The sequence below is a fragment of the Sinocyclocheilus anshuiensis genome, unplaced genomic scaffold (assembly GCF_001515605.1).
Source record: "Sinocyclocheilus anshuiensis isolate Anshui unplaced genomic scaffold, SAMN03320099.WGS_v1.1 scaffold1934, whole genome shotgun sequence".
Classification (NCBI taxonomy): domain Eukaryota; kingdom Metazoa; phylum Chordata; class Actinopteri; order Cypriniformes; family Cyprinidae; genus Sinocyclocheilus; species Sinocyclocheilus anshuiensis.
The window spans coordinates 96,662-121,038 of NW_015542444.1; the positions used below are offsets into that span (position 1 = coordinate 96,662).

General features: G+C 36.8%; 1 protein-coding gene and 1 long non-coding RNA gene across 2 annotated transcripts; both read right to left on the bottom strand.

Moving 5' to 3' along the window:
• Positions 1-6,638: 6,638 nt before the first annotated feature.
• LOC107693595 (uncharacterized) lies at positions 6,639-7,297 on the bottom strand. Its single transcript, XR_001634775.1, has 3 exons — positions 7,221-7,297; positions 6,991-7,133; positions 6,639-6,691 (listed from the first exon to the last, which is right to left on the bottom strand). It is a non-coding gene; the product is annotated as an uncharacterized LOC107693595 (long non-coding RNA).
• A 2,334-nt stretch (positions 7,298-9,631) lies between these two features.
• On the bottom strand, positions 9,632-23,391 carry LOC107693588 (desmoglein-2-like). Its single transcript, XM_016493031.1, has 6 exons — positions 23,303-23,391; positions 22,282-22,404; positions 21,780-21,935; positions 19,789-19,927; positions 9,751-9,884; positions 9,632-9,661 (listed from the first exon to the last, which is right to left on the bottom strand). The coding sequence occupies exons 1-6, from the start codon at positions 23,348-23,350 to the stop codon at positions 9,632-9,634; spliced, it is 630 nt and encodes a 209-aa protein (XP_016348517.1). The 5' UTR covers positions 23,351-23,391.
• Between the last annotated feature and the right edge of the window lie 986 nt (positions 23,392-24,377).

A 24,377-nucleotide genomic window follows, 5' to 3' on the forward strand; every position in this document is an offset into this window, starting at 1 on the left:
TTGAGACTAGTCTTTGCAACTTCAGGGATCTTATCTATGCACAATCAGCTTGTAACACTCCAAAGAGAAAGGAAAACTTGAAATCGCATCATATGACCCCTTTAATGTTCATGACAATCATGCGATTAATCGCGATTAAATATTTTAATTGATTGACAGCCTTAATATATATATATATATTAACAAGTGATTGTACTAAATTTTATCGTATTTTAAATGATTAAAAACCTCTTGCTGACAAATGGGTAAATGTGGTTTGAAGGACAGTGACAAAGATTGGTAATGGAAAAAAAGACTGATATGGAAAAAAATTAAAGCAGCATTAATCCTTAATTGTTTTGATACTTGAAAACCCATTTTCGTCTTTGTCCCATAAATAAATAAATAGCCTATAGGCATGTGTGTAATAACAGATGTAGCAGTGTGTGTGCTTGACAGTGTAGTTTTCTGCTGCACTCTTTACTCGTCTAACACAAAAATGCACAAGAAATGTAAACATAATATAATAAATAATAAATGACTAGAATAAATAAACAACTGCAGTTAACAGGGCCCAAGTTTAGAATTTGTCAAAATTGAAAACACAAATGCTGCTGATTAGTGCTGGGTGGTATACCGGTTCATACCGAAAACCGGTTTTTATTTTTGTTATGATATGAATTTTTAAAATACCGCAATACCGTATGTCACTTAAACAACGTTCGGAACGCAACACTGTTTGAAAGGGGTCCCTTTTCACTGGTGCACTGTGGTGAGGGAACAGCTGTATGTGTTACTAAGCGAGAAAGTCCCGAAACTGAAGCTGTAGAACTAATAGAACGTGATGACACAGAAGAACTCATCCACAATATCCACATTGACCGCCACAAATATCCACCGCCCCCTGTCATCAGCTCCCGCGTCTCACACACACACACACAAGCGAGACTTTAGCACTAGATTTAGCAACTTTCAGACCCTTTTAGCGGATTTTTTCCATAGAATATTCATACTAGCGTTTCCTAGCACCTGTCGCTTACTGATTGTTTGGAATTATAAATATGAGCGTAGTTCATCTGTTAATATCACATGCACTTTTTTGTTTGTTGTTTTTTTTAGTTTGTTACTCAGACGCAGGCAGTGCGCTGCATGAGACAAAAAAGTAATCTAGCCAAAACAACCGCATAGCCACTCTTTAGTGTAGATGCATGTTGATTTTATCAGACGATGCCGCGATTATAAATGAGAGTGACTCCTGGTTAACGTATTAAAAGGGGTCATGTTTAGTCACTATTTAGTGTGGTATTTTTTGACAATATTCACTCATCATGACAGTAAAATAGGGCATTCTAAGTCAATATACTACAGTATTTCCTCTCTCAATAAGTACAAAATATGGTTAACACCCGGTCATGCATGAAAAAAAAAATACCGTCATATACCGTGAAACCGGTATAATTTTGAAAAATACCGTGATATAAATTTTTGGTCATACCGCCCAGCACTACTGCTGATTCTGTCTGTTAAATAGAAACTAACAGTTAAAAAGTTTAGAACTGTTCAGTAACATTGGAAATGTTTGATATTTTGCATGTGTCCTCAGAATGCTTGTGTTGTTTTGATGTTGTACTGACAAGATACAGGCTAATTAGTCATTATGGGCCATATCCAAAAACAAACAAACAAAAAATCTGCTAAAGAGTTAAATGCATCCAAATTCCTTAAGAAATGTCTTGTCATAGGCATTTCTAGATGATGCACACCAAAATACACGTAGATCAGAAAAAGGATGGCAATCATGTTTTTGCATAAATGGAAATTACCATTTGATTTGAGGGAACTGAATTATTCAGAGGAAAAATTAATTTCTATTCTTCCCTGTACAATTCAAAAGAACTTTAATTTCGCTTTTTATAGTGCTAACTTGTCCGATTATCACAAAATTTGGTACACAGACTAATGTACACATTCTAGGTATCCACCAAATTTCATAATGACCAGCTATTAAAAATTCAAAGGTTTAGGCACTTTAGCCTCTAAACATTAGCTTCTAGACTGTTGCTCTTCAAGAACACTCTAAGAACACAATAGGCAATTCTGAAAGAAGAAAGAAAAGGCCTCTGGAAGATGTGACGTCATATAATATCTGATTCTGAACTTCAAAAATCAGTCTGTGTTAAAATTCTGCCTTGTACTGTAGTGTCACATACCTTGTCCTCCCCCTGTCCTTCAGTGTTATATGCGATAAGATGCTCTCTAGCATCAAACGGCATGGTCTTGAAATCTCCCGCAACTCCTGCACCTCCACAAAGACAGAAGAGCAGCAGAAGCGGCACCACTGCAAACACAGTCAACATCAGTCCTCAGTGTTCTCTGAGCACTGCATCTGTAAACATCTTCCACAACCACACACAATCCATTCATATAGAGCCATGCAACAACAGCAGTCAACAGCTAACAAAAAATTCAAATATACTAACATGTTTTACTTGTAATATGTAAACTGTATGCATATGTATACTTAGATTGAGATTTCATAATCCAGGATCTTTACATGGAGGACCAGATGTAATCAGTATTTTGAGCTTATTACTCAAAGCAATATCTGCTTAATGAAGATTATACTATATATATATTTCTCTGGGCAAAATATATTTTAAATATATGTTGTAAACAATGAAGTTAAATTATTTTATTTTTTTTAAATGGAAAAAATATTTAGTTTCAACCTTCATATACCAGAATACATTTCAAAATGCATTTCAAGGGCAAGAAAATACATTTTTAATCTTACAGCAGAATACATTTTGGCGAAAATGCAAATTTGGATAAAATAGCCTACTACAGATCAAAACTAGATTTATAATGGTTCATTACTGTTAATACATTTTTTAAATAAAATTCTTCAAATGTGTTATTGTCAGGGATACTCCAGCCTCATCAGACCCAATCACTCTACTTCGAGATGCAGCCTCAGGCCTTCACCAACGATCGCTCCAAGATCGCGTTTATGATCTCCCATCTAGGAGGAAACGCTCTTCAGTGGGCACAATCCATTTGGAATTCCAACAGCCCCGCTATTCACACTCTAGCAGCCTTTACATCACATTTCAAAGAGGTGTTCTGTCACTCCGCCACGGAGATCTCCGTCCATGATAAGCTCTTCCGCATCAGCCAGGGCAAGGCATCTGTGAGTGAGTACGCTGTCAAATTCGTCAAGGGCTCAACACAGACATTCGATTACATATGGTGATTTATGATGACACGGTTGGCCTGGAAAGCTTCATTCAGAAAGTCATCAAGATCTCTCAGCATTTATATGCCTGCAAGGATGTCCTGCCACTCTCTTCACTGATCTCAACCGCCTCACCACCTCCAGCACCAGAACCTATGCAAGTTGACTCATATCATCTCACCCGTGTGGAGCTCAACCGGAGGATGACTTCCAGACTCTGTCTGTACTGTGGAACTAACGGACACTTGATTAATTCCTACCAGGTCCGACCAGCATGCCCAGCGGTGAGTACCAACCAGCTCAGTCCTCAAATAGCAACCCTGACTCGCATGAGTGTATCATTAATTTAATCTCACCAATCGCTTTCAGCGCATGCTCTCATAGACTCTGGCTCCTCTGCAAACTTCATCTCGCTGGCCACACTACAACGGCTACGGCTCAAACCTCAGAAAAATGCTTAAGTCTTGAATATCCTCACCATCCAGGGAAAACCACTGGGCCGTGGCAAGATTCGTTTATGCTCTCCCAACATTACGCTTCGCATTGGGTGCCGTCATGAGGAGCTCCTCTCCTTTCTGGTGCTGGAGGATTCCACCATGGAGGTCATTCTGGGACGCCCGTGGCTGGCCCTTCATTCTCCCATCATTAACTGTAATAATAACGAAGTTCTCCACTGGAGTGAGTACTGTCTTCAGAACGGCCTGACCAAAATTTCTTCACCACAATCTCATCTCCTTCCAGTCTTTGCCACCAATATTGAGAGTACTGAACCGAAGGAGGTTCCTACCATCCCTCCAGAATACCGGGTGTACCAGGATGTATTCAGTAAGCGGGCCACCACGGAACTACCACCTCACCGGCCATGGGACTATGCCATCGATCTGCTGCCTGGAGCTCAACTCCCCAAGGGTAGAGTTTACCCATTGTCCATCCCGGAGCAAAGAGCTATGGAGGAGTACATTGAGGAGGCTCTCCAACAAGGCTTCATCCGTCCCTCGACCTCACCGGCTGCGTCCAGCTTCTTCTTTGTGGGCAAAAAGGACAGGGGCTTGCGGCCTTGTATCGATTACTGTTCCCTCAATTCTCAAACAGTCAAATACCCGTATCCCCTTCCACTGGTGCCGGCTGCCCTGGAGGAACTACGTGGAGCTCGCAAGCTGGACTTGCCTTCATCACTCCCACCGGACACTATGAATACCTCGTTATGCCGTATGGATTATCCAACTCACCTTCTGTCTTCCAAGGGTTTATGAACGAGCTGATACCGCTTCCCATACCACACCGGCCCTGGTCCCACATCGGAGTCGACTTTGTCACCGACCTCCCTGAATCGGAATCTTACACCTGTATCCTTGTTGTCGTCGACAGATTCTCTAAGGCGTGCAAACTTCTCCCTCTCAGAGGATTACCCACCTCCATGGAGACCGCGAAACAGCTATTCCACCATGTGTTTCGCAACTTCGGTATTTCTGAAGATATCGTCTCCAATTGTGGGCCCCAATTCATCTCCTGGGTCTGGGGGGCCTTCTTCCAACTCGTAGGAGTCTCCATAAGCCTGACCTCCGGATACCTCCCGCAATCTAATGGCCAGACTGAGCGAAAGATCCAGGAGATCGGGAGATATCTTCGCAGCTACTGCCATAACAACCAGAACTGCTGGAGCCATTACCTTCCCTGGGCCGAGTATGCACAAAACTCCCTCCGGCAGAACACTACCGGCCTCACACCCTTCCAGTGTGTACTCGGCTCTCAACCTCCCTTTTTCCCATGGACCAGAGAGCCATCTGAGGTTCCAGCGGTCGATCACTGGTTCAGAGAGAGCGAGAGGGTATGTGACTCGGTGCATGTCCATCTCCAGCAGGCAGTTCGGAGACACCAGATCCAAGCGTACGTTCGTCGCCTACCTACTCCGCAATACCAACCTGGAAATAAGGTTTGGCTGTCCACACGGGACATCCGTCTCCGACTGCCTTGCCGCAAGCTGAGTCCCCGCTATATTGGCCCGTTCACCATCAGGAGGCAGATCAACAATGTCACCTACAGGCTTGATCTTCCATCTCTCTACCGTATAGCACCTACCTTCCACGTATCCCTGCTCAAGCCATGCACTAATCCTGTCTCCTTCTCCCTCAGGGTCTGACGAAACGGACGTACCTCCTCCTCCCGAGATCGATGAGGAGGAAACCATCTACTGAGTCAACACCATACTGGACTCCCGGCATCAAGGCGGTCGCCTAGAATATCTCATCGACTGGGAGGGATTCGGCCCCAAGGAAAGGTCATGGGTGCCTAGTGACGATATCCTGGACTCGTCATTCCTAATTCATTTCCATACCCTCCATCCCGATTGTCCTGCACCCAGGGGCCGCAGCCGTCCTCGACATCAGCAGCGGGTGTCGGGAGCTGCCCGTGGAGGAGGGGTACTGTCAGGGATACTCCAGCCTCGTCAGACCCAATCACACCTAATCAAGACTAGCTCTAATACACCATCACTTCAGTTGCACTTTGTCTGGTCTTGAGTTCACTACACTACTCCTTACCAGTCTCACCTACCTGGATAGTTACCTGTACTCGCCTGTCTGCAGTCAGCATCAACTGTCCTCCTTCTTTTCCTGGAAAGAGATCCAAAGAACTGTTATCCACCTGAGCTAAGTCCAGTTTCTCACATTGACTTTGATTGACTCACCTGTTGATTTCACATCACCTCACTCTGCACCAAGCTGTTAATAAAGAAATTTAACTTACCTGTCTGTCTCATCGAGGTCTTCTTCTGTGTTGTGACAGTTTTATGCTCACACATGTTATAGACAACAAATAGTTTTTTTCTTCAAATGTGAAATGTATTTTCTTAGATTGGAAATATATGGAGAGCAAAATACATTTGAAATGCTTTTAAAGAATATATTTTTAAAATATATTTTCAAAAATATACAAAATGTCCAAAAATATATTGGTAGAAAATACATTAATGTAAATACCTTTCTTTTTTTTTTTTTTACAATTTTTTGAAAATGTATTTTAAAATCTATTTATACAGTCTTCATAACTCTCTCTCTCTCTCTCTGTCTCTGTCTATATATATTTAGTTACCATATGGGTAAATCAGCAAAAAATAAATAAATAATAATAATACTCAATAATAAAGTAATTGATAATAAACATAACAGAAAATTAATTTCCTTAACGATTAGTTGAGAAAATTAGCCAGTAACACTACTTTAAAGCATTTGAAAATGCATTTTTAAGAACACCCATTTTACTTTTTAATGCAAGCATTTCTATTTTGACAAACAGCACATACTGACAGAAAGAGAGCTTCAGTGTTTGCACTCACACAGAAGCAGCAGCAGTCCCAGCAGCATTAGAAGAACACCAGATGCTCCAAACGTGGAGACGTTCTTTTGGGGCAGGCAAACTTTAGCTGCAAGTCTTTTACTTGAATGGCAATGGTTCCTGTTGCAGTTTTAGCCGGGGCATCTGTAAAAGAAATTGCAGCACATTAAACTATACATTTTGAAACTCTTTTGCTTTTTTTATAAGTGCTTTTAATAATATCTGTTGCCAATTCTAACTGTTTTACATACAAATCATCAATGCTGGGTAGATTAAGTCTGTTACTGATTACAAATTACATGATGAAAACTGTAGTAAATAACATAATCTGGATTACACATATGTAGTATGTAATCAGATTCCAAAATCCAGATTATATGTACTCCATTACTACCCAGCACTGCATATCATAAAATGTAGCCTATCACCACAGGCTCACTTACCATTAGTGATGCAGATTATCTGAGAGTAATATGTGCCATTGATCAGAAACTTGGACTCATAATCTGGTATTTTATTGAGTCTTATATCAGCCGTCCTCTCATCTATAATCAGCCAGTTGTCAACATCTCGTCCTTTTGCATACCTAAAATTAAATCAATTAATAGTTGTATTTCAACATCTGAACAAAACCACATCCTTGAGTATGTTTGTAGAATTTCTGTAGTCTCACCTCACGTTATTAGCAATTAGTAGCGTGTCGCTGTCTATTGCTGCGTAATTGGTAATGACTTTATGTAAAATAGTGCTATTTTGCGCTTGAAATGCCTGCAATTATTGTTGCTAGGGGGCAGGAAATCACCCACAGAAATTTACACGCCCATGAATTTTGTTGATGAACATGAATATGTATGTCTATTGACAAACCACTGCAGAATGAAAAACTGATCACTTTTATCATCTGAAAGTGAAAGTTTATGCAACAATTTATTTAGTTTGAAAACTTTAATATTGATGATGTTGTAGCGTCTGGACCAATCAGACGCACCATTTTTCATTTGATTTAACAAATCAATTATTCATTAGATTAACAAACGTTCACAGACCCCTCACCCAATAAACATACTGGGTGCCAAGTTGTCTGTGAACAGGGCCCAGGACTTTAAGTGTTTATGTAGTATGTTAGACTAGTTTAAGTGTTTATGTAGTTAATAAAGTCTTACTTTTATCACACTTGACGTTGTTCATTGTTTGCTCATAACTGGAGTCCCTAATCATGCAGATTTATGCTACAAGCTCTGTGTAGAGTTGTACAGTATGAAAGTTATTTCCCTTAACCAGGAAATTAACGTTCTTAGAATTGACACACAGTTGACCCTGAGAGGTCAAGTAAATATCTACAGCGGATCTAAATATTTATAATTAATTATAACTAGTTATGATTAATTATTTATATTTCCCCATGAGCTGATTCGCTACAATGTTTTGACGTTGTTTTGTTAGAAATAAATATATAGGATTCTTGGACTGTTTTTGAGCAATCGTGAGTTATAAATTCAAAATAATTTAATTAAAATCCATTCATTCCAATGGGGTTAATACTGGTAATTTTCAGATTATATGTTCCTATAAATTTTATACAATGATTTATTCAAATATCTATCTATCTATCGATCGATCGATCGATATTCAATATCTATCTATCACCTATCTATTAATTTTTTATTTATATATTTTGGTTTGGTTTATGTGCAACATTTAAAACTTTTCATTTTTTTCACATTCACTCATTAATGAGAAGTTGCTGATCAGATACAATATGGTTTTCAAAACATATTGAGATACAATGCAGAACATATTATTACTTTGAAGTCAAGTCTGTGGCAAAATGAACCATAAACATAGAAGAAATCAATGTTTAGAATGTCAGGAAATGGCACATTTTCAATCTTTAATCAAGAATAAATTTGATAAAAAAAAAAAAAGTCTGAAATTAACTACAAAACAAAATTAGAAATTATTCTGTCTATTGAGTGGTTGAAGCTAAATTAATTTTTTGTTGCTGTGGAACAGTTTTAAAATGTGGGTACAACAGAGATTGAAAATGTCAGTGAAAACTTGCACTAATTGCTGCCAGTATATTTGACTTCTGTGAGAATGATGCTGTTTCCTTCAAAACAACAACAACAAAACAGAGAAAATATTAAGTGTAGCCTCAGGGTGGCGTTTGCTTGGATAAACACTCGTACAGATCTTTCAGTGCCTGGTACACAGCTGTGATAAGGACGGCTGTGAATTCCAGAGCAGCCAGCACAGAAGCATTAGATATCCCAGATCAGGAGAGCAAAAAACCACACGACAGAATGAGCAAGTTCACCCTGTCCACAATATGCATGGAGAACCGCAGATTTCTTTTTTGTTGGAACAAGACCAGCGTCCTCAGTTGCACAGATTGTTGTCCAGTGATTGAACATTTGCCAGTGGAGTATTTGGCCCATAAGCATATTTCAAGTCTTGCACAAGCACAAGTAACTGCCACTGAGGAAAAGGCAGTGCTAACAGAGCTAACAATGCAGGTATTATCTAATGTTAGAAAACAGTTGATTTTCAACAGCATCCCTGACCATTTCAGTCTGCTATTAACAATCTTATTTGCATCTTATTTGTAAATGGGTTCAGGTGTGCGTGGGAGACAATACATCAGATATTAAATCGAAAGATATGTACAGCACAGTAGTCTCCTCTACAAACATCCAATAATAAAATTCAAAAATTCTCTTTACATCCAATAATAAAGCTGTTACTCTTTTATCTTGAACTGATTCAAGCTGAATAAAGAACACCATTGTTGCCTTTCACAGAGCTGCTTAGAGCTGAACTGAACTTGTTTCAATTTGATGAACTCCACACTGTTTCTGATCTGAACTGAACCAACACTGAGCTGAATTTAGATAAATATTGACACTGTTTTCTTTTAGATCTGCTTTACAGAATGGTCTCCATAGTTGAGTTTCCATATTTGATTCTGCTATTTTCCTGTGTTTCTCTGTGAAGCTGCTTTGGCACAATCTGTACTGCATAAATCTCTATGAAAATAAAGATGACTTGACAGCACATCTCAGTGCAGATTGTTTGTTTAATCTGTCAGAATGTAATGCAGGTTTTGCAGAGACGCTGTTGAAGGACAGTGCAGTTAAAACTATATGCATCTTGACAGCTGGTGTGCAAAGAAAAACAAAGCACTGTTTGATGTTGTGCATGACATGTATCCCACCAGTTTCTCGATTAATGTAGAACATGTTCTCGGGATGCTGTTTAACAATGCTGTAGGCGATTTTTGTATGCAGAGTTCCTTCTTGATCTGCGTCTGTTGCGGTGACCATCGTTACAAACTCAGCTGAAAAATGACATGCGGTAGACTTAATACAAATAAACTTCATGAAACGTTTAACTGTATTCAATAGTGTTCAAACAACCTGTAGAGCTGATTTTGTCTATATATTGGGAAATGTATTTACTTGCCTCTACCTACATTTTTGCAAAACTTCAAAAACACACCTACACAATTCACATCACATAACAGTATGTGCTTTTTCTGTCTGTATTAATCTCGCTCGTCTTGTTCACCTGGAACAGCATTGCACTTGTGATGTGAAGCGTTTGGGTACGAGTCACGATAAAAAAACTCAACGGCTTGTCAACGCAAGCTAAAATGGCAAGTTTGCTTTAGCAAAACTGTTTTTATCTCGTTGCTTTTTCACTATAGGTTTAGTGTGTTGTTTTTAGACGCGATAGAGCGCCACTCACTCACCCAAACTTTCATTTTCCAAACTGCCACAATACATAGCTTAATTATTGCTACATAAGGTAAAAAAGTGGCGATATGGTTAGAAAGCATGAAGCTCGCAGTGTGAGAATGCCAGTCTGTCCGTCACAACACACAGCAATGCGTTATGGCAAGGATGTCTCAGATAGTCTGAGAAATAACCAGCTTCGTTTCCCGACACGATTGTGAAGACGGCCAGCCAGTTTTCAGTGTAGATCAGATCCGCGTCGATCGCTTGAATCCTCACCACTTCCACATTTCTAGTGTTTTCTTCCACACGGCACTCATACTAAAAACCATAGTGATTTCACATATATTAACCAGATGCACTTTCATGAACAGCTAATTTAACTGACTATTTTCTGATATGTGACCCTGGACCACAAAACCAGTCTTAAGGGTAAATTTTTCTAAAATTGAGATGTATACATCATCTGAAAGCTGAATAAATAAGCTTGCCATTGATGTATGGTTTGTTAGGATAGGACAATATTTGACTGAGATATAATTATTTGAAAATCTGGAATCTGAGGGTGCAAAAAAATCTAAATATTGAGAAAATCATCTTTAAAGTTGTCCAGATGAAGTTCTTAGCGATGCATATTACTAATCAAAAATGAAGTTTTGATATATTTACGGTAGGAGATTTACAAAATATCTTCATGGAACATGATCTTTACTTAATATCCTAATGATTTTTGGCATAAAAGAAAAATCGATAATTTTGACCCATACAATGTATTGTTGGCTATTGCTACAAATAAACCCCAGCGACTTAAGACTGCTTTTGTGCTCCAGGGTCACATATGACAAAACATTCCCTATCAATTAAATGTGTAATTTCAAATAATAATGCATGTGTTTTACAAGTATGTGCATAAAAATATTCCCAACAACTCATAATAAACTAAAGATTGTGTAAAGTCATTTGGTACAAGCTGGTGTGGTAATACTCAAAAAAATAAAATCTTACAAAGTTTTTCTCCAAAGTAGGAATGTTGTCATTGACGTCATGAATCTTGATGACAGCAGTTCCTGTTCCTGTTTTTCCGTTCAGATCTCCATCCAGATCGGTCCCTTTAATAATCAATGTGTATGTTTCTTGTTTCTGTGATGAGAAAAGCACAAACATCAGTCACATGTGGAAGTCAACGTGCAATACAATTCGGATTGGTAACACTTGAGTTTTGGGGACAAGTTCTCACTATTAACTAGCATGCATACTAGCATATTGGCTGTTTATTAGTACTTATATAGCACATATTAATGCATTATTCTGCATGAATCCTATGCCATACCTAAACTTAACAACTACCTTGCTAACTATTAATAAGCAGCAGATTAGGGGTTTGTTGAAGTAAAAGTCGTAGTTAATAGTGAGAATTGCACCTTAAAATAAAGTGTGATCTTATAAACACTTAACCAGAAAAATGAAAACTTAACCATGCAAAATCAATTATGTTTCTGTAAAAACTTAATTTGCATTTCCTGATGGAAAAATAAATGCTTGCAGTGCAGCAATAAATGAATGAATGAATGAAGTCAAGTCTGTGGCAAAATGAACCATAAACATAGAAGAAATCAATGTTTAGAATGTCAGGAAATGGCACATTTTCAATCTTTAATCAAGAATAAATTTGATAAAAAAAAAAAAAGTCTGAAATTAACTACAAAACAAAATTAGAAATTATTCTGTCTATTGAGTGGTTGAAGCTAAATTAATTACTGTTTGCATACCTCTCTGTCGAGCGTGTTGTGCATGACGTGTATCCCACCAGTGTCTCGATTAATGTAGAACATGTTCTCGGGATGCTGTTTAACAATGCTGTAGGCGATTTTTGTATGCAGAGTTCCTTGCTGATCTGCATCTGTTGCTGTGATGGTCTTTGCAAACGTGTCTGAAAAATCAAGGACAACACAGTAGCAATGTGTGTGCCTCGATGATATCTTCATTTTTTTCCCAGAGCTGAGGCTGAACACATTCAACTTGTGAAAAGAGTGCAACAATGTCTCCTAGCAATTGATTTGTGTACCTAAAGTAAGTGACACATCTCTTCTGTTTCATTACTTGGTTATGTCATCTCATCAAACAGAGAATGGCCATGCATCAGTAAGATCAAGGCAGTGTCTAGACAGTTCTGAGCAAAATTGCGCAGGTGTTGCATTTAATGCAACTTTGTCTTATCTGAAATTCATCATTAAAACCAAGATTGAACCTTGTTTTTTTTCAGATTTCAGTTTTGTATCAAAGAACACAAAAAGCCTGAGAGTCTCATACCACAGTTCATGAACGTTCAATGCCAGTATTGCACTGGATTTTGTTATTTTTACAGCTGAGTGTTTTGTTTTTTTTGCATTTGTTATGAGTCATGGAAGTGACAGCAGAGACAAATGACATGTTCGTGCTGTAATCAGCCTCGGCTCTAGACTTTTTTGAGTGTTTGGGGAGGAGAAGAGGGACAGTGATATGAAATGGGTGCGACTGGCACAGTGAAGTGGCGGACAGACAGACTAGTGACATCAACTATTCAAATATTTAAAATATATAAATAATAGGTCTGTTGATTTAACGTTAATTTGGTGCGATTAATTATGGACAAAAATAATGAAAAAAAAAATTAAAGCATTGAAAGGCCACCAGTGGCTTTAGGAAAACAGCGAACGGTCAGCAATATGCCTTTCAAGTGGTAAATGTCAAGGAAAATGTCAAAGTCATTTATGTGTGCCAAACTTCCTGCTGCCAGCTGTTGGCGCTATGATTATAACTGAATATTGGCATGTAGATGTCTTCAGGCCAGAACTTTTATCAAACATATGACGTTTGGTGCAGATTGAACATGGTATGTTTGAGTTAGTGTAAAACATGACATATCCTGTTGCCAACAGGTGGCACTATGTTTATAACTGTATATTGGCCTTTAGATGCTTTCAGGCCAGGACTCTTACCAAACCAGCAGGTGGCGCTATGACTATAACTAAATATGGGCATGGGAATGTGTTCTGAACTGGACTCTTATCAAACAATTGAAGTTTGGGGCTGATCGGACATTGTATGCGTTATGAGTTATAACAACTTCCTATTTAATGGCGAAACATCAAAGTTTGTCAGGCCGCCACGGACACGCCCTTCAACAAAAACTCAAGATCTTTGCAATTTAACATCACATGGGCTTTAGATTACACTGATCAAATTTGTGACCCTGGACCGCAAAACCATTCTTAAGTCACTTGGGTACATTTGTAGCAATAGCCAAAAAAAACATTGTATGGGTCAAAATTATTGATTTTTCTTTTATGGCAAAAATCATTAGGATATTAAGTAAAGATCATGTTCCATGAAGATATTTTGTAAATTTCCTACCGTAAATATATCAAAACTTAATTTTTGATTAGTAATATGCATTGCTAAGAACTTCATCTGGACAACTTTAAAGGCGATTTTCTCAGTATTTTGATTTTTTTGCACCCTCAGATTTTCAAATAGTTGTATCTCGGATTGTCCTATCCTAACAAACCATACATGTACGGAAAGCTTATTTATTCAGCTTTCATGTGATATATAAATCTCAATTAAAAAAAAAATTACCCTTATGACTGGTTTTGAGGTCCAGGGTCACATTTTGTGTTGATCTGTTTAAATCTCTAGAAGGAGTTCATTTAAATACAACACCTGAAAATGGCAGAGAATACTTGCAGAGAAAATTCAAAATAATAGACTTCCTGTTGGGTTTCGGACTTCGTACCTGGGCAGTTTATTGTAGGTATTGGTGTCTACCGAATTTCGTACATGCATGTGAAACAGGCACTTCGTTGAAATTCTGAAACCCATATCAGATGTAAATTTTCCACTTCTGGCATGTGTGCAAAATTTCATGAGTTTTCGAGTTTTAGGCCCTCAAAAATGCAACCCATCCAAAGTGCACACACACAGCAGTGAAGACACACACACACACACTGAGACTCGAACCCACAACCTTTTGGGTTGGCTACTTTTTGTAATGTCTATTCAATGCTTTTCTAACACAATAATGACTTTAAATGATCTTTTAGGGGGAAATTTCTCAGTCAAAATTGATGTGATTAATTTGAGATGAATTAGATTAATTAATTAATTGGCACATCATGTAATTAATTAGATTAGATTTATTGTTTTGTTGTCTATACTCTCTAGTTTGTATGTCAGTTTTGTTTTAAAAATTAATATCATAACAAAAATAAACACCGGTATTCGGTATGAACCGGTATACCGCCCAGCACTAAAATCACCTGGCTTGAATATTATCAAATCACTGTGAATAGTTTTAGAGAGATATATGTATGTATGTACAGTATGTATGCATGGCCAATTAATGTGTTTGTGAGTACATGTGTGTGTGAAAGTGAGCAAATAAATAAATTAAATCCTTCAGCACAATGTAAGAACATGTACATAGGTTTGGCTACAGTAATGGTGGGATTTTGATTAATACTGTATTTACACTAGTAGGTGCAAACAATTTAACAATGCATGTGTTAGTTCTGTGTGAGTCACTGAATTGATTTGCTCACAAATGAAACCAGTTTTATTTTGCTTATATAAAATTTGTTTTTCAAGAAAGTTTTTGTTACCCCTTGAATTAGTCCTATACAATAATTACTCATGTAGAAATGTGGCCTCATCTGCATCTCACATGCTAATATAGAATTAACTAAGAACCCAATTTGTACTTTGCAATTGTTTTTTTTACTGAAGACATTAAGTAATCATTTACACTGGAGAAAGTGAGTGAAGCACTGTGTTAACAAATTCTCTAAAAGTTAACTAGAAACAAGTGACTGACTAAAGCAAATGAGAGTGGAAGTGCAGGTTTGACAGGTCCGCCACCGATTAAATCGAATTCAAAAATGCATTAAGACATTTTACTGGAACATGTCAGGAGAGCAGACCCAATGCACACAAGTAAATCAACTAAAGAATCACTTTACCAAAATATTACCAAGTCAGCGTCTAGATTTTAACCCGGTTGAAATGCTTTGCATGACCTGGAGAGAGCTGTGCAATCAAAACTATCCTGAAATATAGATGAACTGAAAAACATTTTGGGTAAAACTTTAGAATACCGTTCCATCATTACTGAATATCTACAAATGAACAAATCAGGAAGACCATAATAACATTCTAGTAACTACTATTAACTAACAAGAAACTAGTAATTATTAGTTATTTAGTAGTTAGTACACGGTTAAAAGCAGTAGTTAACTACAAATACTATACAGTTTAACAAACTAATAACTATAACAGGTTAAAATAAACTTTAACATTTTAACTACTACTTTAACATTTAACCACTTATTTAATCCAGCAATATCAGACTTATGATTTGGGTAAGCTTTACATTATCATTACTAAACATTTCTAATCATCATTCATCCCAAATTCTAAAGAAATTACTATACAAAAATATTACGTAAAAAGCTTATGGGAACTTCAGTCATTACTAGGGAGTGATCATGTATTGTCTTTGTAATATTGTTCCATGTAATTAGCAATTTCTTTTGAAGAATTTGGTAATACTTGAGTCATAGTGGTTAACATGATCATCACTTTAAAATGAATTATGCATTATTTACATTTCACATATCACATTCCATGCATAAGGAATAAGGATTTTGCTTATGTAAGAATTTGCTGGTGAAATTAGTCTAAAATGTGATAGACTTTTAATTGTGGGAGATTTCAAAGTGTGTGTTTATTGTCCATCTAACTCCGAACTAAATATTTTTGGGCATGATTGACTCTTTTAACCTCATACAACACATATGTAGACCTACTCATGATGATGGGCATACCTTGGACTTAATCAGCGCACAGGTGGAAGAAGGACAAATTACAGGTTTCATATTGCGTGAGTCTTTAAGATAGCTAAGATAATCTATTCGGCTGATTTATTCTTAAAGCGCAGCTGTAATTCTAATGTTTTGTTCACTATTAATTCAACTCTGTTACATGTCCTGATCTGCCTACAGAAAACTGATGATATCAGGTTGCATATTGTGCCTGTTCATACGACCCTTCGGCTACTTCTGCTGTGTTTGATCAATTCACACCAATTTCTCTTCAGCCTTTAGCTGAGGTAGTTGGCCAGCTGAAACCTACAAATTTTGGTTGCAATGTTGTCCCATCAAGATTAGTTAAGCAGACTTTTGATATTGTTGGTCCCAGTATACTGACTTTAATTAATATAAGTTTTAAAACAGCAGTAGTTCCAATAAGTTTTAAGCATGCTATTGTAAAAATTGGAAAAGGTTACTTTAAACCAATTGCAGACCAATTTTGGAAAATTTTCAGTCATGGTGTAAAGCAAATTATGGCACAGAAACGGCGTTGTTGAAAGTTTTAAATTATATTTTCATTGTGGTGCTCGGTGATTTTAGTTTTATTAGACCTCAGCGCAATGTTTGACACCATTGTTCATGATATTCTTGCCTAGAAAAGACCGTAAGAATTCAGGGCATGGCATTTAAATGGTTCAAGTCCTTCCTTTTTAATGGGACTTTCTTTATTTTGGTCAACATTACTCTAAAACGGCCCTATGGTCTAGTGGGGTTCCGCAAGGGTCCATTCTTGGCCCAATCTTGTTTTCATTATATATGCAACCTTATTTCTATAATTATATGCATGGAACATCTTTTCATTGTTACGAAGATGACATTCAGGTGTACCGACCTTTGCAGAAATGAGATAAGCACTGTATTGGTGTTTAGGTTACGGTGTTTACATGAAGTTAAATCTTGGATGTCACAAAATTTTCTGAATTTGAATGAAAGCAAAGCTAAATTAATATGCGCGTACGCACCGGATGCCGTGCGCGCTCAAGGAAGTTGGACATAGTGGTGTATTAGAGGTAAAAAATTATATAAATACTGTTCGGTTTCTGGCACAAACCGATCGTTTCGTGTCTTAGGACATCAATGTGTCGTCACGAGCCGCAGTGTTTAATTTGGATTTGTCTGTGCATGTTTTTTTTACTCTCATAGATTTTGTTACCATTGCCATGCATTATACGACTGACAGTCTGCAACGGCTGGAGTTAAAAATCTTCATTTGTGTTCTACTGAAGAAACAAAGTCAGCTACATCTTGGATGCCCTGGGGGTAAGCAGATAAACATCAAATTTTCATTTTTGGATGAACTATCCCTGTAACGCTACATCTAAGACTAGCTCCTTCTTTAGGCTCCTTTAAAAAACCACTTTTACTTGCATTGGTGCATGGTTCAACAGGTTAACTAGAAAGGGGCTCTTATTAATTTTATGTATTTGATGCTGTCAGTCATTGATTGATTGTTTTATGTTATGGTGTTATCATGTTATGGTATGGTATTATTATTTAAAATTCAATTCTTGTCAATTTATTGTGTAATTGTACAGCTCATTGATGAACTTCACATTGTTTTAATTGTGCTTTATAAAGAAACAAACAGAAACATTAATTATGAAACTTTCTAGTTTCTTAGAGGGTCTCCGGGATGAATTAAAAAATAGTAGTATTGGCTCATAGTAAATTACCACATTCAACTGAGTGCTAATACTTACTAATTCGTTAATCATCATTTCTTGTTAGTTAAGGAATGGTCCAAAACTCATACTCAGTATTGTGCAAGTCTTACACAATCAGTTACAGGAAACATTGGTGATATGTATTAGTATTTTTCTCACACACACCTAGTTTCACTTTAAAAGATCAGGGCTGTTTCTCAATTCTAACAATGTAAAGAACGGACTCACTTTCTCGTGGGGACTGGTCTTAACAGGCTACCTTGAACGAACGAACTCGGAAGGACACAAGGACACAGAACGCCTCTTTGTGAGAATTGAGATGCGCTGTGATCTTGCTCAACTGAAAGTGTGAGTATAGTAGCAGCCAATGTACAATAAATACAACATAACATCACAAACAAATGTCATAACCTATTATAACATATTAACATTTCATATAATTATGGATAAACATTACTTTCATATTATTCATATATTTCTATTTTACCCTATGTATCTGTAAAAATTTGTTTGTATATTTGTTACCCCTAGTAAAAAAGTAATATATTTAAAATACATTTATTTTATACTAAGTATAGTTCAAATCTATTAACATATTTACTGACAGATAACTTGAGACTTACTGATACAATAATTATAATTAAACTTTATTTGGCGTACTACTCGTGCACAATGCACTTTCTTAATATTAATTAATTTAATGTCACTTTTGATGAAGATTGCATGATCTTTGAATAATACCGGTCTTTAAATGCAAAATATTTCAAGTGTACCTGAACTATACTTTAGCACAATCAAATATACGAAGTAACCCTAACCCTATACTTTAACTGGTCTTCAGCACTACTTCTGCACAATTAAAGTGCATTAAGTACAAAATTAGTTTTTCTAAATTAGCAGACTTTAAGTATACCAGTTTAGTTTACTAAAAGTACAGTTGAAGGGTATTTTTATTAAGTACATAAATATGAAAATGTATTTGTAGTATACTTAGCATGAAATATTTTTTTTTTTCAAATATATTTAAGTATTTATTTTTCACTAGGGACCTATGCTTTGTCAATGTTAAAATTCATTTTTAATATGTCAGTAAAAATATTGCAGACTTTCTCCAGGTCTTTATCAATTTAATAAAATTATGCAATTTAAGGGTCAATTTTATGAAATTGTGTGATTTATACATAATCTGAAAGCTGAATAAATACACTTTCCATTGATGTATGGTTTGTTAGGATAGGACAATATTTGGCCAAGATACAACTATTTGAAAATCTGGAATCTGAGGGTGCAAAAAACATCTAAATATTGAGAAAATCACGTTTAAAGTTGTCCAAATTAAGTTCTTAGCAATGCATATTACTAATAAAAAATTAAGTTTTGATATATTTACAGTAGGAAATTTACAAAATATCTTCATGGAACATGATCTTTACTTAATATCCTAATGATTTTGGCATAAAAGAAAAATAGATCATTTTGACCCATACAATGTATTGTTGGCTATTGCTACAAATATACCCCAGCGACTTAAGACTGCTTTTGTGCTCCAGGGACACATATTTTCATTTCAACCCAGGCTCATTGGAAACACGTGCCTGTGGTGACGTTTCTGCAACAACTTACTGCATGTTTCGCAGCAGTTTCAAAGTGAAATGTCCAGTGAGTGGCCCTAAAACGCACGTTCAGTATGTGACCGTGGCAAGTTGATAGCACGTATTGCTGTGTTTTTATTACGTTGCTTCATATACAGTACAGTTCTGTGGCGGTTCAGAATTGAAATGTTCAGGGAGTGTCGCTAAAGGTTAATGCTTTATTGTGTTGGAAATATCCCCTACACCAAAGTTTTGCAGAAATATAGGTGGAGGCACATGTTTGCAATGAGTCTGGATAGGCTAATTTCACGATTGTCTCAGAAGTATGATGAATGAAGGCAGTACCTATTGCGCTCTGCTCATAAACAGCTCCGGTTGTCAGGTTAAACACAGGAGCATTATCGTTCTCATCCTCCACCACGATTCTCAAATCAATATCTTTCTCAGCATGACTGCCATTCAGAAACCTGGCAACCCCTCGGAGCTGGAACACAGAAAAAATCACCAGACATCTCATAAATTACATAAAAGTCATAACAGCCATTTACTGCTTTCAGTATAAATTCTTAAAGTCACAGCATAGATTTATATATTTTTATTATTCAGTCTGTATTTTATGACAGGCCTTCATATTTCCCCTCCCTTATCCTTCTCTCATAACCCTTCATTTTCTCCTCCACTGTATTCAAGGACAACAACGCAATAAAAAGTACATCAAACACACGCTCAATTAAACACAAATGGGAAATAACTAAGTATTCCTGATAGAGAGGAAAGGCCAGGCTGTGCTAGAAATATCATGAAACCCTGCCTTTTCAGTTAACTATGTCAGAACTCCTCTGTACGACTCAGGAGATGCTGTTTCTCTGCTCGGTCTAAGCATTTAAACTCTGATCAACAAGCACAAACTCTCTCTATGCATTCATATAAGCTTGCTACACTCAAAGTATGATAAGTCATTTGTTGTCTAATGATGGTCATGTTCATGCAAGCCTGATCTATGCAGGTGATATGCAAATCAACCGACATTTACCTCATGGCTTACGAAACATTCTGGCTAAAACAATTTAGAATTTCATCACTTGCTGAATAATGCAGTGTTTCCAAACCTTTTTTTCCTGCCGTTTTTTTTTTTTTTTCCATCAATAATTAAACTGCGTCATCAGAGGTTGGTGTTTTGGTTGGTGTTCAGACACTTGCACTTGATTTCTGAAAATCATACTCAAATGGAATGACGGAGATCTGTGTTTTGTCCATCATTAGAACGGCCGCATCTGAGGCAGCTAATTAATCGCATTACGTTTTCATCAGTTCGCAGGTTATGAAGTTTATTGTCGCTATATGGGTGCTCAGTTTCTCTTGTTGTTTAACACATTTGGCCAAAATCTCACGATATAAAAGACGAACCGCTATGCACAGGATATTTATAACGTACAAAAGTGTATTGGCTACAACTAAAGTTAGACAGCAAATGCTAAGACTCTTCAGAATGAGTCCAAACAGCTGATAAAACATCACAATAACCACTCCAGTCCATCAGTTACAGTCTTGTGAAGCGAAAAGCTGTGTGTTTGTAAGAAACAAATACATCAGTAAGATGTTTTTAAATCACTGCTTCTGGTTAAAATCCGAGGCCATATTCAATAATAACACTTTGAAAAGATCAATCTTAAGTAAGATCAAGCACCGTTTACAAGCAAAAACTGTCTAAAACAGCCCTAAACAAATATGTGGGAGAATTTTTAACTGATGGACTGGAGTGGATTATTGTGATGTTTTTATCAGCTGTTTGGACTCTCATTCTGACGGCACCCATTCACTGCCATTGAAGAGCAAGTGATGCTACATTTCTCCAAATCTGATGAAGAAACAAACTCATCTACATCCAGGATGGCCCATGTTTTCATTTTTGGGTGAACTATTCCTTTAACACATGCCATGTTTCTAAATTTCTAAATTAAATAAGATTCAAAATTTAGAGAAAATGTAATTTCAAAGTTATTAATGAATCATGATTTCTCTGTGAAAACAAACACATGCACACCAACTCAATGACTGCCTCTATTTAAGCATGTGCTATGGCTAAGAAAACACAAGTTACGGGTTTTTAGTACGAGCTGCACCTCATTTAGTAATCGAGTCATTCAGGCAGAATGTATGACATTCATCACTTCATGACAATCCCAAATCCAGCTCTCCTGTGAAAAGTTGCTGCTAGATGCTATCTCGAGTTCTTAGCGACTCATCAGTATACTTTTATAGGTTAGTCAGGGTAGGACGGACACCCATGCAATAAATGTTTATAATCGTGTGTAAAAGATGAAAGGGCTGCTCACATAATAAATGGGAGTTTTCTCTCTGTCTAACACTCCGTGGATCTTGACCAAGCCAGTCTCTCTATTAACAGTGAACAAGTTAAAGGGTGGCTGGTCAGCACCAGATCCAGTCAGTGAATATCGTATACTCGTCCTGGTCTCCTCATCTGAACGGATCTGCAGACAAATGCATTTAATACAGTTAAAAAATAGCATGTTAAACAATTTTTTAATTTGTTTTACCATGCAGTGTTACGTAACTAGAGTTTATTCATACTAGTCAATGATAATTCATTGCAGAACATTGGAAAAAGTGCTTAAAATTTTTTATTTTAATTTTTTCTCTATTTATTAATTTGCAGTTCAACTGTTCATCAAAACATCACTCACTAATGTTTGGAAAGGTACTGTTGCATGTAAAATATTATTAATAATAATAACAGCATTGAAAAAAAATACAAATAAAAAAAAGTGACTGCAGTAAAAAACACTGCAGAGAAAACAAAAAAAACAAAGATCTTACTTTGGCTATGTATTCCCGATACGTATAATCGAAATTTTCCCTCAGTTTGTGTGGTGGGATAATCCACTCTCTCTTCTGTCTGATTTTCTTCTGTTGTCCTTCAGACGCTGAAGTGTTCAGTATCTACACAAACACAAAAGCACATGTGTCCATTCCAACTAAATAATGTGATAAACTAAAACTGGAGAGCAGTAAAACAGGTTATATAACATTCATGCAATATGGCTAATTTACAGCTTGATTGCACGGTGCAAAATAAAAATATTCTGCACACAAAACAATTATTACCATGACTTTCCCCCATAAATCCAGTTTCAGGTTTCATCTCGCATGCTCTCGAATGATACTGTTGTGTACAAGTATACTTATTAAAAAATAAAAAACTTCTTTAATGGCTACATTGTTGCGATGGTGAAAATAAAGCCATGGCTGTGGGGAAAGCTGATTTCAAAGTACTACCAAGAATAACAAAAAGAATAATAGTGTTAATCAAGTTTGTGTTCGTTTTAATCAAAAATAATTCCCTGATAAATGCCTAAAGTTGAAGAATCACCAACATATGAAAATAATGACTTTTAAGGCCGCCAACCTTTTGTTTCGACTTCCTCTGTAATAATTCCCACCCTGACTCTCTTCCTCTGGCAATCTGCTAATGCAATAATTTTACCAATAATATCTATCCATATAAAAAAAAAAGAGTCAGTGTTAAGAGACATCTAGCCTGTATCTTCCCAGAGTTCATAAACCCCTGGCTGACTATCACACATCAGTGAGAGAATGAGCACCAGAAAAACACATCCACACTCAAGCCTAGCTGTGAAGATGAACAGAAAACAGCAGTTTACACTCGTAAAGCATACAGAATTATCATCGTTTATACACGCATTGATGAAGAAGTGTTCAGAGAGGGTTTAGAAAAAAATCATATGAAAGAAACGAAACTTTGAGGACGCAGACAAAAGATTTAAGATTATATACAAGTCGATATGAACAGTGGAAACATTTCAGTGTTTTCGCTTACCGCCAGAATCAGCGCTACGAACAGTATAATGCCGCAGATCTTCGCCATTCTCCGCCGCTTGCTGCTGCCGTTACTCGCGGAACTTTGACACGGACTGAAAGAATGCGGCGTAAGAGCGCAGAGGGGCGGGAGGCAGCTAGTCCACCATCACACCCTCAACACCGATAACGACACAAACATAGTGCATTACTGTAACATCGTGATTCAAAAGAATAGCCTACTATACATATAAAACATATCAAAAATGCATTGTATTCAATTAGATTTACTGCATTACCCAGCTAACAATGAACGTTCTCAGAACCAGTGTTGGGGAAAGTTACTTTTAAAAGTAATGCATTACAATATTGCTTGCAAAAAGTGTAATGAATAAACCTAAGTTTGAAGGAAAAGTAAACTCACGTCTGTACAGTAGAACGCAGGAGAAGAAACACTCTTCAGCAATAAAAAAACAAAGCACAATTGTTAGTTTCTCTAAAGTAATTTTTGCTTATTAGTATGGTTGAACTGGATCATCAAAGGTCAGCAGCAAAGACATTGGTTAATAAAATGGGATTAGATACATTTGTGTTATTTAACATATTTAATTATTGCAGGTTTGCGTCATATTCTGAGTTTTAATTCATTTTGATGAATACTAAATCTGTTTTTTTGTGAGTGGGATGAATTAATGCACATTCACATTTAGTCTAGAACTACAGTAACATCATGTTCACACAGCGCACACAACTCCTCTGTACTCCCGATTTCTCCCAATATGGGGACAGGAGAGCTGTCAGTCAATAAATGGGAAAACAAAGTAACTGGCGTTACTTTTTCGAGAAAGTAACTCAGATATTTTCTTGTAAATTAAAAAAGTAATGCGTTACTTTACTAGTTACTTGAAACAAGTAATCTGATTACGTAACTCGCATTACTTGTAATGAGTTACCCCCAACACTGCTCAGAACTAACTGGCTCTCAAAGTTACGAACAAACGTTTTTTTAATAGAACGTTGGCTTTAAGCTACTAATATTCTCAAAATGTTGGCACAAAAACATCGTTTATTAAACGTTTTAGTTGGATGTTCATCTA